General features: G+C 60.8%; 1 protein-coding gene across 1 annotated transcript; it reads right to left on the bottom strand.

Moving 5' to 3' along the window:
• Positions 1 to 617: 617 nt before the first annotated feature.
• PPP1R9B (protein phosphatase 1 regulatory subunit 9B) lies at positions 618 to 16,872 on the bottom strand. The gene is made up of 10 exons (XM_023652706.2): positions 15,306 to 16,872; positions 11,237 to 11,369; positions 9,794 to 9,914; positions 7,814 to 7,918; positions 6,611 to 6,746; positions 5,886 to 6,038; positions 5,722 to 5,775; positions 2,821 to 3,050; positions 2,392 to 2,488; positions 618 to 2,229 (listed from the first exon to the last, which is right to left on the bottom strand). The coding sequence occupies exons 1-10, from the start codon at positions 16,686 to 16,688 to the stop codon at positions 2,176 to 2,178; spliced, it is 2,466 nt and encodes an 821-aa protein (XP_023508474.1). The 5' UTR covers positions 16,689 to 16,872; the 3' UTR covers positions 618 to 2,175.
• Positions 16,873 to 18,643: the final 1,771 nt, after the last annotated feature.

Consider the following 18,643-nt stretch of genomic DNA (forward strand, 5'->3'; position numbering starts at 1 on the left):
GGAGCCCACGCATCTGGACTCCCAAACCCTTCCGTATTAGAGCTGATGAGTTTGCAACCAGACCTGCTTGCACAAAGCAGAGGGCTAGGACTATTTAAGGCTTCTTGGGCCACCCTCAGGAATTGTCTAGAACGGAACAGATCCTGTAGGACCCTGGGGACAAAACTGCTCTGACATGACTCCTCCTGCCCCAGCTGCCACCTCCAGGAAATCTTTGATCATTTCCGTACCTCATAGAGGGTGCCTTGTGAGACTAGGGACTGGGTATCCCCATCAGGTTATAGGATTTCTCAGGGGAGGGACTTGGGGTTCACCTTACCATAGTTAACCCATCCACTGAATTCCATCAGATGCCTCAAAAGAAAGAGTAATGTGATGGGCCCAAGGAACTCTCTAAACCCCAGCCCTGCCCAGGAGCACCGGATAAAAGAGCATGGGTGCTGATGGGAGTTATGGTGGCAGAGAGGAAGTTTGCTGGAACCGGGAACCGAGTTCTGTTGAAAGCCCCTCAGGGTCAGAGGCAGCACGGGTGGGAGGGGAACACTGGGCTCAGATAGGCATCTCTGCTCCTCCCCCAACTCCCCTCTCCCGCGAATCAAGAAACCAGGCAGCGAGGCTCTGGGGGCTGCTTTTATGGGGGCGACCTGACAGAGGGCATGGTCCGTACAAAACCGGGAACAATACATACATATATATATTATATACAGAGACGCGGTCCTGCGGAGGGCGGGGCAGGGGCGGCCACCGGCCGAGAAACCGGAAGCGCCCCGCGGCCCCGCCCCCTCCATCTGCCGGGGCGCAGGAGGCTAAGCGCGTGGGCCCGGCACTGTGACAGCCAGCTCCTCAGGGGGTGGGGGCATGTCTGGGGGCTGGAAGAGGGGCTGAGAAATACTGATTGATGGCATGGTCTATTTACAGGGGACGAGGAGAAGCCAAACGGATGGGCTAGGGGTTGTCTGTTGTTAAAAAATGAACAAAAACCCAGTCTGGGGCAGGGGCATGAGAAAGAGGCAAAATGAGAGATGGATTCTGAAAGGGGAGGGGACCTGGGGGGGGGGGGTCTCACCTCCCTTGGTCCAAGCCCCAATTTGGGGTTACAGTGGGGAGACGGAGTCAATTTCACTTAGGAAGCAGGCTGCCAGCAGGGCAGCCCTGGTCTCCAAAAAGATGCGAAGTAGTAAAATTTTGCCCTCCAGTCAAAACATTGGAAAACAGTGTGGGTGGGGGAGGCTGAGTCTCTGCGATGTTAGTACAAGGCTTCCAGGTGTGGCCCTGGGCAGGGCAGGGCAGGGCCTGGCTCTCCAGCGAGAAATGTCCCCCTTGCCTAAGGCCGGGGTCTTGCAGCCAGGCCTCCTAAGCTGACCTCCTCTCTCTCTGGCATTCCCAGCTTTGGCCAGGAAACCAGGACCCCAGAGGGCACAGAACAGTTCCAGGAGGAGGTTATGGCTATTTGGCACCTGGGGGAAGGGAGGCACAAGGAGAAATTGAGGGCTGCTGCCCCAGGAAAGGGGGAGCTGGGGCCCAGATGCCCTGGACTCTCCCCCTTTCCTGAAGAATATGTGAGAAATCAGTGCAGGGCCAGGCCCAGCCTCCAGGCTCTGGGGTGGACTCTCCCTCCAGGAGGAGGGACAGGGACGGGAGGAGGTGTGGAGGCAACCTCTCCCCAGCGGGAGGGTCAGAATGCAACAGAGACAGCACAATGATGGGGGGAGGGGGAAGGGCCAAGAAGGTAGAATCTCAAGTCAAGAGGCCCAGGGGTCACCCAGGAGCCCCATGGGCAGGAAGCAGCCTCCAGGTGGTGAGATGCTGGGAAAGCCCCCAGCCCCATTCCAGTCCAGAGACAAAGGCTGGAGGTTGTAAAGTCTGGCAGTTTCGTCTGCAGGTCCTTGTGTCCATCCACCACCCAGGCCCACCCTCGACATCCCTTGGCCTCTGTGCCTCAGCCCCATGGGGCAAGGAGGCCGTCCTTCCAGCCACCTCTGTCTGCCCGGGCCACCTTAAGGGGGCCTGTGATATGGGCCCTCTGGTCCCTGAAGCTGGGGGAGGTGGGGTGGAGGGGTGGGGGAGTCGGGGCACCTGTCCCCAGGCTGGTAGGGGGCGGGGTGGAGTTTTGAGGACAGGGGAGGGAGAACAATGGGAGGGGATTAATTATTGTCCGGTTAGGAATGATTCCTGTTAAGTGGAATTGGAATTCCTCAGTGTTTGCAGGTTTCCTTCCAGTTCTGAGATCTAGAAAACAAGGAGGAGAGGGGGTCAGGCCTGGGCACCAGGCATGGGTGCTGCCCTGGCTTTCCCCGTGGTAGGCACATGATGACTCCCCCTCTCTCCCTCCAGGATCCATGGGGGCTTGCTCCCTCCATAGGGCCTGGCCCAGGGCACCCCTGGTCCTACCTTGTCCAGGAGCTTGTCCATCTCCTCCTTCCTAGCCAGCTCCGACTCCTCCAGAACCCGGCGCTGTGCAGTCTCCTTTTTCAGGAACTCGATCTCCCTGGGGATGGGCAGGGGACAGACGGGGGCGGGGGTAAGGGTGTGTGGTCTGGTTTCCATCCAGGGAGTCTCAGGGGCCTCAGCTCCACCTGGGCAGCTCTGCCCCTCTCCCTGCTCTCACGGTGGGAGGCCCCAGGTCTCCCTAAAGCCTGTGGGGCCTGGCTAAGCTGGCTCTGGCATCCAGTCATTCCGAACCCAGGTACCCCCACCATGGGGCCCCCCAACTTCTGTGCTCCTCCCCTCCCTACTCAGCTAGGGGCAAGGAGGGACTGCCACCAGGCTTCTCAGTCCTCCCTGGGCCCAGGACCCCCAGCCGCCAGCCTGGCCACGCACTTCTGCTGGTAGTCCTTGATGAGGCGCTTGGCCTTGCTGTATTTGCGCTCCAGGGCCTGGTACTGGGCCTGGGTCTCCCGCAGGTGCTCATCCACAGCCTGGCACAGGCTCTGGGCCTCGCCCCAGTAGCCCTCCAGCTTCTCCATGCGCTCCTTGTTCTCCTCCACGCTCTGCTCCAGCTGGGCCTTCTCCACCCGCCACCGGCCCTTCTCCTGCTCCAGGCTCTGCAGCTGAGAGAGGAAGGAGCAGCCCTGGATTGATGGGGGCCAGAGGGAGCCAAGGAGGACCCCATCCCGGCACCAGGGCCAGAGTCTCGAGATGATTCCTGCAGATATGGAGCCCAGTGCCCCCCAACTACTAACTCTCCTTGGCTGAGCCTGAGAAGTGAAACCCAGAGAGGGAGGAGGTGGCACCTCAGAGATCCTAGCCAGGGTCCCTGACAACGTACCACACTCCTAGAAGGCAGGAGGCCTGGGTTAGTCACCGACTAGCTCTGTGACTTAGGCAAGGCAACTTCTGTCTTAAGCCTCAGTCTTCCAATCTGTAAAATGGGAGTGATTCCTGCCTTGCCAAGCTCACAAAGGCTACAGTGAGATGGTAAATGTGGAAGATGAAAGAGCAGGGCAGGTGAGGATCACCATTGCCCTCTGGCCCCTCTCTGCAGCTCTGGCCCTGCTGACTAGTCCCTGCTTCTGTGGCTTCCTGAACAATCCTGGCTCCTCTCCCAGCTCCCAGGCCAGAGTGCAGACCTCCCAGCCCAAGAGCTCAGTCCTGGAGCCTCTGTTCTCTCTATACTCACCTCCCACGCCACCTCTATGCACTCAGAGCCCCAACTCTCCAGCTCCAACCCAGCCTTGCTCCCAACTCCAGCCTTGTCTCCCAGCTGCTCATAGGCACCAGGCCCCAAACACAACCCCCACCTGCACAAACCTATTCCTCCTTTCCAGACCAGCCCACCTGTTAGAAGGTGCCAGCATCTCATTGCCACTCCAGTGCTCAGCCTCACCCCTGCCTGCCCCTCCAGCCTTAGTGGCTGCAAACGCCACTTGCTCCCTGTGCCTCGGCCACAGGGGCTTTCCTACAGACACGCAGACTCACCACGTTCCCTCTTGCCAAGGGCCTTTGGCATGCTGTCCCTCTGCCTGGAATGCCCCCATCGACCCTCCCCCTTGCCACGTCATTTCCCACTAGCTCACCCTTCGGCTCTCTGCTCATGGTATCACTTCCCCAGAGAAGTCTCCTGTGATTCCCTCCAACAGCACAGCCCCACACACTCCCCACCTGGATTAGGTTCTGTCTGCTCTAGGAGCTCAGTAACCCCGTCCTCTCCTGCAGAGCCCCGTGTCAGTTTGCAATGGAACAGTCATCGGTGTGTGGACTCTAAGCTGCGCAAGGGCAAGGATCAAGTCTGCTTTTGCCCGTCACAGGGACTGGAGCGGTGCCAGGCACCTAGAGGCCACCCAAGAGACGCTTACGACCTCTGACTCACCCCTCCCCTTCAGGCTCTGCATCCACCCAGGAATGCAGTCTGTCATCTCGGCCTCAGAAATGCAGCTCTAAGCCGCCCCTCCCAGCCATACCCTTGGCCTGTACTCTGGGCAGCCCTGGCTCGCCCCTGCCAGGACACCACCGGGCCTCTAACCTCCAAGTCCTGCCCACCCTCACGCCCTCCTCCTTTGCAGACAGTGACCTTCCCACTTATGGCCACCATATGGCCACAGGACCTAGGCTAGAGTCCTTCGGGGAGTCAGGATGCTGCAAGCCACAGCCCACCCTGCCAGACGAGCTCTGCCTCCGGCTTCTCCCCTGCAGGAATGGCTGCCACAGGCAGCGGGCCTCCTCCCAAAGCCAGCCTCCAAGCTCACGCGTGTCTCCCTGCCAGGAACGCCCTTCTTCTGCCTCAGTCACCTAAACCCTACCCTCCCTGCAAGGCTCAGCTTTACCCTCTTCTCTCTCTGTGCATGGGTGTAAACCCACAGGTGGGAGTGCACACACGCCTGTACCTGGAGGCACCATGTCTGCACGGCCCGTGTCCCCTTGCCTCTCTCCACCACAGTGGAAGCCCCGCAGGAGTTGGGACTCCTAATGTGCAGGCCCGGCAGGGGCCCAGGACAGGCTTCTAATATGGCGTCTGTGTATCTACACTCCTGTGAGCGTGTTGGCACCCAACCTGCTTGTGTGGGTGTCTGTGCATGGCCCATATGCGTGTTTGTGTATGTCATGTGTGTCACCATCTGGTAGCATCAGCACCAGCCCCTCTGTGAGAATGCACGTCCCGTGACACTCTTCCTTTGTGGCGGTCACGCCTGTGTGTCTCACAACAGACGAACGCAGAGGGGTCTGCACATCCAGGCCGAGGCAACTAGGTGTAGTGTCACGAGAAACGTGGGTCCAGTGTCTCTGTGGTATGTCTGCCTGGAGGGGATGTCCCTTGGTGTCTGGTGAGTGGGTCTGTGGGTACTGTGTGCCTGGGGTTCAGGCGGGTGTGGGCCAGTGTGTACCTGTGGGGAGTGTGCATTTATCACTAGGCCTGTATGTAGAGGACGTGTGTGGGACAGTGTGAACACGAAGACATCTGGAGTGTGACTTGGTGTGCTTCAGGGTAACAGCTGATAGCTCAACTATGCATTGAGCACCTACTGTGTGTCAGACACTATGCTAAGGACTTTACGTGGATTCTCTTGTTTAATCCTCACAACAACCCCACGGAGCTGGCACTGTTATTAGCCCATATTATAGGGAAGGAGGCTGAGGCACAGAGCAGCGAGTGATGGAGCAGATGGGTCCAGAGCGCAAGCTCCCTTGCCTAGAGTGGCTTGTTCTGTATGTGCCTCTGGTGGTAGGTGGTGGCCAAGTGTCGGCATGTGCCAGTGTGAGGGTGGGGGTCGCCCCCACTCTTACCTTTCTCTTCAGCTGCTGGATCTCGGCCTCAGTCACAGCATGCTTGATCTGGAGCTGTGGGTCAGAGGAGCAGGTGCTCAGCTCCGCCGCGGGCAGACAGTGCTGCAGGGCAGGACACTGGCCTGCCTTTGCCCTCCACCGCCCCAGGGCCCCCCTCCTCTCACCTCCTTGAACTTGTGCACCAGCTTCTCGGGCTCCATGTCCACAGGGGACAAGGCATCCTCATTCTCTGCCAGCTCGAACACCTCGATGGCCATCTCACCACCCGGGAACGTGGGGCTCAGCTCCTCATCCTCGTCAGTGGCATACTCTCCAGTCTGCGAGGGGAGAACGGAGGCCATGTGCCCTGCCCTCCCCAGCCTCCCTCAGCCCTGATGGCCAAGGCTTGGACCGGCAGGAGTCTGCCTATATCAGTCTGGGTGTTACCCACGGTATGGTTCATGCCTTGCCCATCAGACTGGGGGTCCCCTAAAGGCACAGGTAGTTCCGCCACAAGACTAGGACCCCTGAAGAAACAGCCCGAGCTTTCCCCCTCACGCTACGGGGTCCCCTGAGGTCTGGAGCTGTCTCCTTCCTCAGATTAGGTCCCTTGAGGTTAGGGGCTATGCCTTCCCCTCAGAAGGGGGACTCCTTGAGGGAACTGTGTTTTCCTTGTAGGACCAGGAAGGCTCTCTGAAGACAGAGGGTGTGACTCCTCCCTCAGACTAGGGGCTCTTTGAAGGAAGGGCCTGCATCGCCTCCCTCAGACTGAGGGCTCCCCCAGGATAGGGACTGGTGCTCTGGGCTTCTTTACCAGACCTGGGAAAGTGGCAGAGGCAGGGGATGGCTGTAACGTTCCATCTAGCCACCAGGGGGCGATGATGCTGCCAACCAGGCCAGGAGTTCCTACCTCCTCGTCATCCTCCCCATACTGGGCATATCTCTGCTCCATCATCTCCCGCTGCCATCGCTCCTGTTCCAGGGTCTGCTGAATTAGCTGGGCCACCTCACTCTGCTCGCCTGGCCGCTCCCGGCCAATCATAAACCTGCAGGGGCACCATCGTCATCCCCCTGCCTCTGTCCTCAGCTGGGTAATGCCACCATCCTCCCACTGGTGCTCCCCTCTCCACACCCAGGCCCTCCCAAGGGAGGTGAAACGAGCGGGCTGAGTCCAGAGGCTACAGAGTGTTAATAATGAATGGGGGAGCTGGGGGCCCTTATTGTGTTTCCTTCCCAGGAGAGTAGAGGCCCACTAGCCCTCAGGGCCAGTTTCGGGGGAGGGGCGATGTCAGCCAAACTTCAGGCTGGGCTGCAGGAAACATGAGTTCAGGAGCTGCCAGTGTAGGGGCTCTTCCCTCACCACGTGGGAGAAGACAAGGCAGCAATGGCGAAGCTGACCCATCCCAGCAGGGCTGGGGCTGTGGAGGGGTGTCTCATGTGCGCTCCAAGGCTCTGAGCTTCAGGAAGGGGCAGGATGATGGTGACTGGAGATTAGGATGGAGAGGAAATAGTGGAACTTCCAGGCACCAGCCCCTCCTCTCCGTGGCCACCCACATCCTGTTTCTCTCTACCACCCTTTCCGGGGGGCAGTGCCCCTCTTGGAGGGGGACAGGGAGTGGTCCCTGAATGTTAGGCCGGAGAGGGACACAGGGCACTTCAAACCCAACCCCCTTGACAGGCCCAGGGAGGAGAGTCCTCCTGGGATTACACAGGGCTGGTGAGGAGGGAGGGATGAAGTGCCCGGTGGGGGAACCCCAACTTGGATGGTATTCTCCCTGCACAGCTTGGTTCTTCAATGAGTGAATTGGGAACAGGAAGAGGGAAGGAGAAAAAGCCCAAGAGGCCAGTTTGGAGGCAGGGTGGACGGTGGGCCTTGAAGCCCAAGTGCAGGTGGGGGCCCAGCAGCAGTCAGGGGCTCCGGGTGGGAAGGCAGGCACCAGGCAGGGACACGCACAGAGCAATTCCTTCCAGCCGGGAGGCAGTGGAACCTCCTCTATAAACTGGGCCACCCAGAAGCTTAACTGGGTGTGGGCAGGTGGGCAGAGTAGCCAGATGAGGACCGAGCCTCCTGCCTGCTCCCACTCCCCACCCGCCCCACCCTCCCAGCCCTCACCGCACGCGGCCCTTGGTGTTCCGGAGCACGGAGGCTGCAAAGCTCTGGGTCACTCCCACCAGACTCGTTCCATCCACCTCCACCAGGAGATCGTTCACCTGGATCCTAGGGGAAGCGACACTGGTTAGGGGGTCACCAGGGGAACTGTGGCTGGAGTAGAGGTGGCCCCCCTCCCATCAGAAACTCAAGGCTCAGTCCCCACAGGGACCTGGTATTTTGTCTACCTGCACGAAATGCATGAGCCGGAGGATCAGCTATCAGCCAGACCCACCTGTGGACTTTGAGACTCAGGCAAGCAAAGCAGACACAGGCAGCCTCCAGGACCAGGAGTGGTGGCAGAGACACTTCCTGTGACAATCACACTCTTGTCCCCTCCTCCATCACATCCAACAGATTGGTGTGACATCCACAAAGCTCATCACGGCCATGCACACCAGCAAGGGCCCGCAGCACACATGTGACACACAGCCCTCTTACACACATACTTCTGTACAGACCTGAGCTCACAGATTTCCTCCCAAATGCCTGAGACCCACGTAACACACTTTCTCATGTTCACACGCAGTCCCACTGGGTCACCTCACCCTGACATGGGGGCATAGCTCCCCACACATTGCAGCTGTGGCTCCAGAAGCCCTTGTTCTCCACACAGGGGGATGAAGGGGCGGGAGGGATGCTTGGCCACCTCCTTCCTCCACTCCCACTTCCCCCGGGGTTGCAGGCCTTCTCTCAGAGCTCCCCCACGGAAGTGGAGGAAATGGCTTATTGTGAACAGCTCACCCCCACATGCCCCGCATGTGGGCATAAGCTTGTGGACACGCTCTCTCACATGCACACACACTCCCCCAACTGCTGCCAGGCGACCGTGGGAGAGGCTCTGGAAAGTTCAAATGAGGGCTAAGGGAGAGAGCAGGGGCAGTCGCCATCCTTTTCTCTGCCCCCCATGCCACTAGGGCTGCAGCGGGCAGAAGCCCCCTGAATGAGGCCATCTCACCTCTAGCAACATGACCCTAAAGTCACTCAGCCCTCACAAGGACACCCACTCACTTCTGTCACACAGAGTGGGGCTGGGTTTGGAGAGACCACCGCAAGGTTGCCCCAATGTCCAACTTACAACAACCTGGGAGGTGCCCTAAAGCCCTTCCCACTTGTCTGCTGCAATACACACAGTAGAGCAGCCCACAGAGGGGACACTGGGCTGCCCAGGACTCCAGGAAGCCCTCTTAGAATACTCTGACCTACAGAACTCATGCCCTCCAGCCTTAGATGCCAAACACAGGCACGCATGCAAGGAGCAGCCTCATCTCCGGGCAACCCCCACCAAATTCTCTAGCCACACCACACACCTGGATCCCCCTTGCTCTCTGGGCTCCAGCCATACCTGCCTACTTTCGGTGCCCTACCTGGGACATCTTGCGCACCCACTCCCTCAGCCTCTCTAACTCCTGTTCATCCTACAGGTCTCAGCTCCAACGTCACTTCCTTCAGGAAGCCTTCCCTCATACCCAGAGAGGTCAGGCCCTCCTGTTTTATTCCTTCGTGGCACCTGTACTTTTTCTCCATTTCACCATTTTCTGTGTGTCCACTTGAATGTTTGTCTGCCTCACTACACAGCACTCTCCCTGAGACTAAGGCCCTCATCACTGACTCTCCAGGGCCTGGCACCAGCCCTACAACAGTCAGGGAATTGATATTTGCTAAGGAAAAACAAATTCTCAAAAGCACTCCACCAGGCACACAGCCTCCACACGCGTGCTCTGCCTACTATGGCCCAACACACCCCCAAAACCAGGACACACAATGCCTACAGACAGCCCCCACCCTCGGACCCCAGAATGCAAACACCATGAGGGTGGGGTTTCCATCTGTTTTGTTCACTGCTGTACCCCAGGAACAACTGACCCCAACACCAGGAGTGGCAGATCCTGGCTTGGTGGCCCACCCCAGATGACGGTCGCTCGGGGACAGGGGAGGCGGTACCTGCCATCCCGATGGGCTGCGCCACCCTCAGTCACGGTCTTGACGAAGATGCCCAGCTTCTCCAGGCCCATGTCTGCCCCGGCTCCCATGCCAATGATGCTGATGCCCAGGCCCTCGGAGTCTGTGGAACAGAGGGTAGTGAGACGCCAGTAGGCGGTCGGGAGCACCAGCCCGGGGCTTGCAGGCAACAGAGAGACCTCCCCATCCCCAACCTTCACTTGGGCACAGCCCCACCTCAAAAAGCAGTCCCTATTATTAGGGAATGTCCCATACCTGGGGACAGGACATCATTCTGTCCATCTCCTCTTGGCCAAGCCAACTAGGATGCCCTTGGGTCACTCACTGTCCTTTGCCCCGCCCAAAGAACAAATGGGTAGCTGAGGGAGGCAGGGGCAGGAGACTATTTGTATGCAGATGCGGGGGTATGGTGGCCTTGGGGATGGGGTGGGGTGGGGGTGGGGCGGCCACAATGGGCTTGGTTTTCTCCCTCTCTAAGCAGTCTCATCCATACTCACAGCCTCAGTGACCAAAGCCCTCCTGCTTTTCTTTCCCGAGGCCCACTCCCCTCTCCATGGCGGCCCCAACCTGTCTCATGGGCCTCTGACATCCAAACTCCTGATGTTCCCCCACAAACAGGCTTTTCCCGTCTGCCACTCCCTCAGGGGGGGATGGCACTGTCACTGGCTGCCATGCCTGGGAGTCACCTGGATTCCCCCCTGCTCCTCACAGCCTCTGCCAGAGCCAAATAACCACCAGAGCCTGCCGATTCTACCTCCCAAGGATCTGTCAAGGCCACCCACCTCTGGCATGGCCATCATCTTGTCCACACCACAGTGGTCTCCCTCCATCCACTTAAGACCCTTCTCCCCACATGGCAGCCTGGTGTGGTCTTTCTAGAATACTTTTCCCCTGCCTTGCAATGGTCTCCAGCTACGAGGCCTTATGTGCACACCCTACTTCCCCTCACTGTCCAAATCTAGCCAAGCCTGTCTTCTCTCTTTCCCACATACTCCCCTGAATTCCTCTTCAGAGCTCAACTCAAGTATCTCTTCCTTGGGGAACCCCCACCCCACGTCTGGTCAGGTCTCCTGTTAAATGCTGTTATAGCACCCCCCCCCCCCCAATCCCTTCCCAGCACCTATTACAGAGCTTAAGGACATAGTTACATGTGACTGTTCCATTGACCTCTGCCTCCCCCCTAGGTCTCCCCTCACGATATGGCCAACATAACCCCCAGGATGCAGCCCACAGTGCTCCTCAGGGACCTGGTAACTGAAGAAGCACAGAGAGCTGCATGACAGGGTTGCAGCCCGTGTGGCTGTAGGGCGCTGACTGGGGCCCAGTCAGAGGTAGAAGCTGGTCATCCCTGTGGAAGACCCTGAGGGCCCAGGGCAGAAGCTGGCACAGAAAGGAGCCCCGCTCAGCCTGGTCCCGGTCTCTCACCCTTCTCCAGCTCCACGGGAAACAGCTCCAACCTCTCCACTCGCTTCTCCAGCTCGTACTCAGCTGAGGCCGCCATGGGATCCACGTCCTCGTTGCGACGATCGTAGTCCTCGTTGGAGTAGGTGCTGAACACCTGGGGAGGGGCCGCTTATCAGAACTGGTACGGGGAGGTCGTCAGGGCAGGCTGCGCCACCCATGGCTGCTCCACTCCTGCCATAGGCCTCCCCCGGTCCCACAATGACCCCAGCTCAGAGCGAAGGCCCTTCTCATTCTGGAGTCCGTGGGGCAAGAGAGAAGGGGATGCAGCCTTGCCCAGTTCATGCCATTACTCTCTCTTGCAGCCCCAACCTGCATGGGCACGGCTAGCTGTAGAAGGAAAGGAAGAGCAATCCTGGGGAAACTGTCAGACTCAGCAACCCAGGTCCTCAGGTCAGAGAGAGAACAACAGTCAGGGGCAGAGAGACAGTGAGAGACGAGGACCCAGAGGGCGAGACAGAGGCGAGGGTGGACACGGACACAGACGGCAGGAGAGTGGAAGGAACAGGCTGAGCAGGAGAAGAGGGGAAGACGAGGAGGGGAGAAAGAATGGAGGAGATGGCTAGGATGCCAGATGGGGAGAGAAGAGGGAGCGGGTGTGAGACGCAGGGAGGGGGAGGGGAGAGCGATGGATGGAGAGAGGCAGAGGGGCACCCAGGACCCAGTGCAACCTGAATGTGAAGTTGAGGCCGGGGTAGAGGACGGCGGAGGGCAGGACCACCTCCACCTCAATGGAGAAAGGGCAGGCCCTCCACCTGAGGTGGCCCTCAGGTGGCAGGAGCGGGGAGAATGCCAGGCCCCCATGGCCTTGCCTGCATGGCCAGGCCTCTGCCTCCCTCCAGAACTGCAGCTCTCTGAGGTCTGCCTCTTATTCCCAGCGCACTAGGAGGTCCATCTGGCAGGAGCAAGGAGGTGGCAGCCTCTCTGACACTGTCCACAGTGAACCCAGACTCTGTGGGGACCCTAAGGCCAGCCCTGCCTTGTTGTCCCCCGGAACCCTCACCTGTCTCCCTCTTCCTGTCTCTCAGCACAAAGGGGAATTCCCCAGCCTGACCCTCTTCCAGAAAGAGAGAAGGCAGGGCAGGGCCCTAATTCTGGGCCCAGGCAGGGGTGCCCCCAATGGGAGGTTAATGAGCACCATTTGGGGTCCCATGACGTGTTCATGCTTCACTGCCTGCAGCGACAGGTTGGCACCATTTGGAGCCAAGTGGGGGCGAGGAAGGGTGGGAGCAGCTCTCTCAGACGGCTGGGCCTGAGGCCTGAGGAGCTGGAGTGGGGCACCGTCTCCCCCGAGGCCCCTGCCAGGGCCCCCTCTCCTCCAGGAACAGGCCCCATGGGCATCCCAGCGGACAGCGGCACTCCTGTGTCCCAGCCTTTGTTTGGGCTCGCTCCATGTCACCCCCCAGCCCCCACCACAGAGGCTCACTCCCACGGTGGGGGGTTCCTAGGATTAGAAGCACAGCTGGGAAAAGCCTATGTGGTCACTTAATTCACTGCCCTCAATTTCACAGCATCAGAGAAACTGGAGCTTAGGCCCTTAAAGCTCATCGTCAATTGTGCAGTGGTGGGACTGTTCTCCTGACACCTGGCCAGCGGCCTCCAAGCCCCCCTGGAGGGACGGGCCACCCAGGCTGCACATAGTGCAAGACGCCAGGTCTGCTGCCAAGGTCACGTGGGTTAGCCAGTGGCAGAGCAGGATGAGACTGGGCCCAGCTGGGCCCTCGTGGGGGGGTCACCCGTGACTTTGTCTCTATTGCACACAGGCCCCAGGCCCTAGGTCAGAGGCTGGCGTGAGCCTGGACCTGGCAAGCGAGGTTTGGCCCACTTTTGCATGAGTCCCCTGATCCTCACCCTCTGCTCTGGCAGACAGGGTCCCTTCATCCCTCAGGCTTTGTGGTGGCGTACAGTGACACACACACTGTGACCTCCAAACACCCTCACAGCCTGTCCTGAGCTTTGCCCTCCTCTCTTTTCTCAGCCTGTCAAATCCCGCCCCGTGCAGCAAACCCAGGCCTCAGGCTCAGAGGCCCCAGATCACCCCTCACATTGCCCACCCCTATGTGCCCAACCTATCAGAGGGCCCTGGGCCCAGCCCCCCGACCCCAGGTGACAATCTGAAGTTGGGTTCTCTGTCCTCAGCAGAAGCCTCCATAAAGGCAACAACTGGGTCATCGGCAGGGCACAAGCCCCTGGACTTGGTATCAATGCAGGGCAGGGGCAGGGAGAGGGAAAAACTGGGACCCACCGCCAGGGTGGGGAGGAGGAAATCCCCAGCAAGGTCAAAAGTCAGACACACCAAGGCAGCACCACACACCACTGGCTTCCACACTTTGCGAGCAGCGGTCACCAGGGAGTCGGGGAGCACTGCTCCAAATCATGTGCTATTTTTTACACAAAAATCAGGATAAGGTGTCAAATATAGACAGTCAGAGGCCCAGGACTGAAGGACCAAACTCTGCCTCTGAGGGGATCATCTCTGGTGGTGGTGGTGGAGGTGGGGTTCCTGACTCCCTCAGGGGTCCCCACCTGCTTCCTCAACATCCTAAGAAACACCATAATCCTCCATTCCCGCCAGGATCCCATCCTCTTCAGGAGGGGAGGGGGTAAGAAAGGACTTGTAAGGTCATAGCCCGATGAAGGGGCTGGCCTGGCAGCAACAAGCATGGTTCAGGCCTCTGGCTGGGGCAGGAGGTGGGAGAGGGCCAGAGGTTAAGATACCAGGGCAGGGGAGAGGAAACTTGGGCAGCTTCAGTGTCTGGGAGTAGTTATGGAAACTGCCAGCAAACAGATGAGGGTTTGGCTGGGGAGAGCTAAAGGCAGGGTCCAGGCCAGGGAAAGTCCAGGCGCCTGGACACCGCCATGCAGCGGACCTGGCGCTGGGCACAGCTGAGCCTGGGGCACTAAGAAAGGCCATTGAGGCTGAATGTGCCAGCCAAGAGTTGGGGGGGGGGGTCTGGGGTTCTTATTTCTTCCCAGGGGATGTCCCCTGGCCCATCAGCACCCCTCTGAGGATCTCAGGCACTGGCACAACCCACAAAACAATCACCAAGAGTGGGGGTAGGTGGGGGGGGCAAACTGAGACCCCAAAATGGACAGTTCTCATTCCTCTTTCAGGGGACCCAGAGAATGTGGCAAGAGCACTTGAAACCTGTCAAGGCCACGGGGGGCTGTCCTATTGAGTGGCCAAGAGCAAAGGCTGGCAGGTGCTGCCAGGAACTCTGCGGGGGTTCCCAACCCCACCCCCTCCTCCTCTGAGCCCTGGGGAAGGCCCAGCCTGGTCAAGGGCCACACAAAGTGCCTGCTCCCTTTGGAACCCAACATCTCCACCTTGGGGAGCTAGCCAGCACAGACCCCACGGAACAGGGCCCCAGCCCAGGCTTTTCCCCCACCCCAGTCACATGGCCCCAGCCCAGCTCACCCTCACAGACCTGCTTCCCTCTTTCACTTCTGCAAAGTTGGGGTGGGGGTACACACAGGATGGAGGAAGGGCTGCGGTCCACTGCACGGTCCCCTGCACCTTCGTTTTGGGAAGTTGCTGCCTTCTCCCTCCCTCCCCCTAAGCAGCTCCAATACGGGGAAAGCAGGGGGTGTTTCTAAGCTCCGCTGACCCCTCCCGCCCAGAATGGAGTAAGGACCAATGTGGGGAGACTTTCCTGAGGACACACACACACACACCCCTTCCCACCACCCATTCCAGTTTCTGGAGGAAGAATGTCTGGGAAAGGACGAGAAAGCAGGTGCCCCAGGACTTGCGTGGGGCAGGGCGGGTGGGGCCCGAACGCTGGGCGGGGCAGCAGGCAGGGGAACCTGAGGGCAGGTCAGGGCAGGCCACCCCCAGTCTCAGGCCTGAAAATCTTCCCCCTCTGACAAACAGCTGGAACTCCCCCACACCCCCCTCAGGGTGGTAACTTCTGGGAAGGGGGCTGGGTGGCAGGGGCTGACTCAGCCTGCCAAACCCGGCTGGCTGGCGAGGCGGGGGCGACGGCGCGCACGTGGCAGGGGCGGCGCGGGGGCGGGAGGGGGGCTCACTTACTTGGATGGGCGCCGTGCTGAAATGGATCTTCCGGCTCGGGGCCGGGTCCTCTTCCTCCGAGAGCCCTGGGATCTCCACGCACCCCGACTCGGGCTCGTAGGGGGGCTCTCCATCCTCCTCATCTTCGTCGTCGTCCTCCTCCAGGGCACTGCCCCCAGAGTCCTCCCCCAGCCCACTATAGGCGCTCACGTCCACCAAGTCCGCCTCCGAGAAGTCCTCCTTCTTGGACTCATCTGCCTCCTCGGGGGCCACGTCCGGGGCCCGTCCATTGCCCACCCCTCTCTCAGGCGCCGCCAAGGTCGCCGCCGCCGCCGCCGCCTCCTCGAGGGCGGCTTGGGCCTTCTGCTCCTCCGGCGCGGGGCTGGCTGTGGTTGCCAAGGTGCTGCCATTCTCCAGGGCCGCGTGGACCGTCACCTCCGCCTGGATCACCTCCCCGGGCGCCGCCTCGGCCTCCGACTCCCCGCTCTCCTCCACCTCCACCGGCTTAATCTTGCGCACCTCCCGGGGCTTGGGGGGCGGCCGGGCGGGGGCCACTCGGTGCTGCGGGGGCTGCTGCCCTCCGGGGCCGCGCTCCTTCTCGGCTGGGGCATCCCCCGACGGGGCGGGCGGTGGCGGTGGCGGCTGGAACACGCGGGAGCGCTTACTGACCAGCTTCGAGTTGACTTGGGGAGCCCCGGCGGCCGCGGCCCGGGGGAGCCCGGGCCCACGGTGGAGGCCGGTCCTCGAGTCGGCCTTCTCAAAGACGGCGCTGAGCTGGCTGACCGTCGGCGACACGGCGTCGGCGTCCAGCTTGTCCAGCGCCTCGGTGCTGCCGTTGAAGCGCACCACGACGTCCAGCTTCCGGTCCTGCAGGCCGGCGCGCTCCTGCCTCAGCAGCCGCCGCGCCGCGGCCTCCTTGTCGCCGCCCGCGGCCGCCGGGGCGCTCCGTTCGAACAGCTTCCGCGTCTCCTGCAGCCGGGACGGCGGGTGCGGCGGCGGCACGGGCTGCGCGGAGGGCGCGGGCTTGGAGTCGAAGCGGCTCACGCGCTCCGACACGCTGGTGCCCAGCTTGAGCAGGGCGCTGTGGTCCACGTTCTCGTTCAGGCTGCTGGCCCGCGGCAGCGACAGGCGCACGCCGCGCTCGGGCGCCCGCGGGGCCTCGCTGGGGCCCGCGCCGCCGCCCGCCTCGCCCGGCGGCCCCGCCGTCGTGCCCATCTGCAGGAACATACTTTTGATGCGGTGGACGTTGGAGCCATATTTCTTGTGGTGGGCCGCCTTGGGTGCTTCGTCGGGCCCGGGCGCGTCGGGCGGCTTCAACGCCTGGATGCCCGCCTCGTAGGCGCTGCGGTGCGGGGAGGCGCTCCGGAGGGGACCCCCGGGCCCCCGCGGCTCCGTCTTCATCATGATGGGGGGAGCCGGGTTCGCATCCCCCCGCTTCCCGCTCCCCCCCTCCAACAGGCGGCTCGCCAAGTCGGGACCACCGCCCCCTCCCCCCGAAAAAAGAAACCCCGAAAGGCCTTTTTAGGCTCCCCCCCAAACCAAGCTGCCAAAAACAGTTAACCCTGCTTTAAAAAAGAAAAGAAAAAAAAAAAAACCCTCCCAGCGCCCTGTGTGGGTCGCCTCCCCCAATCAAGCTGCCAAAGACAGCCAGCCCCTCTTCCAAAGCCCGAGCGGCCTGTACGGTCGCCCCCACCCAAAGGAGAAAAGCGGCGGCCGGGCCGGTGGGACCGCGCGCCCTGCCCGCGAAGCAGCGGCGGAGGCGCCGGCTCACATCGTCCGAGGCGGTGTCAGCGGGGCTGGCAGCCCGGGCGCCCCCCACCCCGGCCGGGGGCCTTGGCTCTCGGGGGGCCCGGCACCCCGGTGCCCATGGCTGCTCGGCCGGCCCGGGCCGCTCTGCCGCCGCGCCACCCTCCCTCCCTCCCTCCCCCCCGCGCCCCGAGCCTCGGTCTTTCTCTGGCTCTGCCGGAGCGGCCGCTGCCCGAGACCGAGCGGCTGCCCTTCTCGCCGCCGCCGCTGGGGGACTGGCACCTCTGGGTCCTAAAGGGATCGGATTTCCGGGCCGGAGTCTGAGCCCTCCCCTTCCCCTCCACCGAATGTATCCCCTCCCCTGCCCTGCCCTCGCTGACAGCCTTCCGCTGACCTCGACCCGGGCCGATTCTCTTCAGCCCTTCCATCTTGACCTCTGAAGGCGGCTATCACAACCCACATAACCGCACCCCGTTTCAAACTGGGGAGAGGCAACCCAGCCACAGTGGTCTGAGGGCGGCCCCTCTCCACCCCAACGTGAAGGGACATTAGTGGGAGGGGCAAAGGGTCGTTTCCTTGAAGGTCTTTTGAGCTCCCTAGTGTGGTTCAAGGCCATCAGCATCAAAATCTGGGTGCTTCAAAAATTTTAGAAATTCCAATTTCTGGGCCCTCCCCAAACTTTGGGAAGCAGAATCTCAGAGGCAAGGCTGGGAATCTGCATTTAACACTTTCCCATTGGGAACTTTTTGCACCCTTTAAGGTGTGAAACCTTGGCCCAGGGTTGCTGGCCTTGTGCTGGAGGAGGAAAGGCGATGGAGAAAGATGGTCCTTAGCACCCAAGTGGCAGCCCAGAGCTGGCCTTTGCCCTTTAAATCTGAAGAGGGTGTCCTGTCACCTGCCTGTTCTGCACCAGGCTGGAAGAAGGGGCGGAAACTCTGTCTTCATGCCCCTACTAGAGCACTCTTGCTTCTCAAACAGGAAGAAGGAGTTTTGGAGGAGGAATTCTGGAGGCCTGGGGCCAAAGTCTGACCAGGGAGAGCTCTAGCTTGGGTCTCATCCGAGAAAAAAAGATCCTGGCCACCGTGTGCAAGTGTGTGTAAGGAGGGAGGGGGAAGGGAGGCAGTGACCTGCACTTCCCGGCCGCGCAACCCAGAAAGCTGTTTTGATGATCCCCGCCCGCCCCCTACACACACACCCAGAGCCTGGGGTTGCCCTCTACCTCGCCCCAGCTGCCAGGGGCTGGGAGTGAAAGTCCACCCCCTAGACCATGACAGGTCCAGATGCTCTGCTTCACTCCACAGATCCCAGAAAATGGTGAACATTGTGGACCCTAGGACCCAGAGAACAACTCAGGCACAAAGCCTCCCCCCCACTCCCAGCTGCTTCCTGCATCTCGGGCCTTCCTGCGGCCTCTGCCTCCTCCCCCGCCCTCTTCCCTTCCATCCCCTTCCTCTTCCCAATCTCCCACTCTCTCCCCTACCCGTGGCCTAGAAGGGCTGTCGAAGGGAATCCTCCCACCCCTCCAGTGTACCGGTGTGTGTGCGTTTTGTGGGATATAAACCGGTTAGCACGTGCAAAAGAGCATGGGGGATGGGGTGCGGGAAGCCGCCTGG

The sequence above is a fragment of the Equus caballus genome, chromosome 11 (genome assembly GCF_041296265.1).
Source record: "Equus caballus isolate H_3958 breed thoroughbred chromosome 11, TB-T2T, whole genome shotgun sequence".
Classification (NCBI taxonomy): domain Eukaryota; kingdom Metazoa; phylum Chordata; class Mammalia; order Perissodactyla; family Equidae; genus Equus; species Equus caballus.

Excerpts from the sequence above, each read along its gene's own strand:
- PPP1R9B (XM_023652706.2), bottom strand. The coding sequence starts at position 16,688 with ATGATGAAGACGGAGCCGCGGGGGCCCGGGGGTCCCCTCCGGAGCGCC. Across the intron at positions 11,370-15,305 it reads TCAGCACGGCGCCCATCCAA|GTGTTCAGCACCTACTCCAA; the intron begins GTAAGTGAGCCC and ends GCCCCTCCCCAG. Across the intron at positions 6,039-6,610 it reads ATGGGGAGGATGACGAGGAG|ACTGGAGAGTATGCCACTGA; the intron begins GTAGGAACTCCT and ends CTCCCCTCGCAG.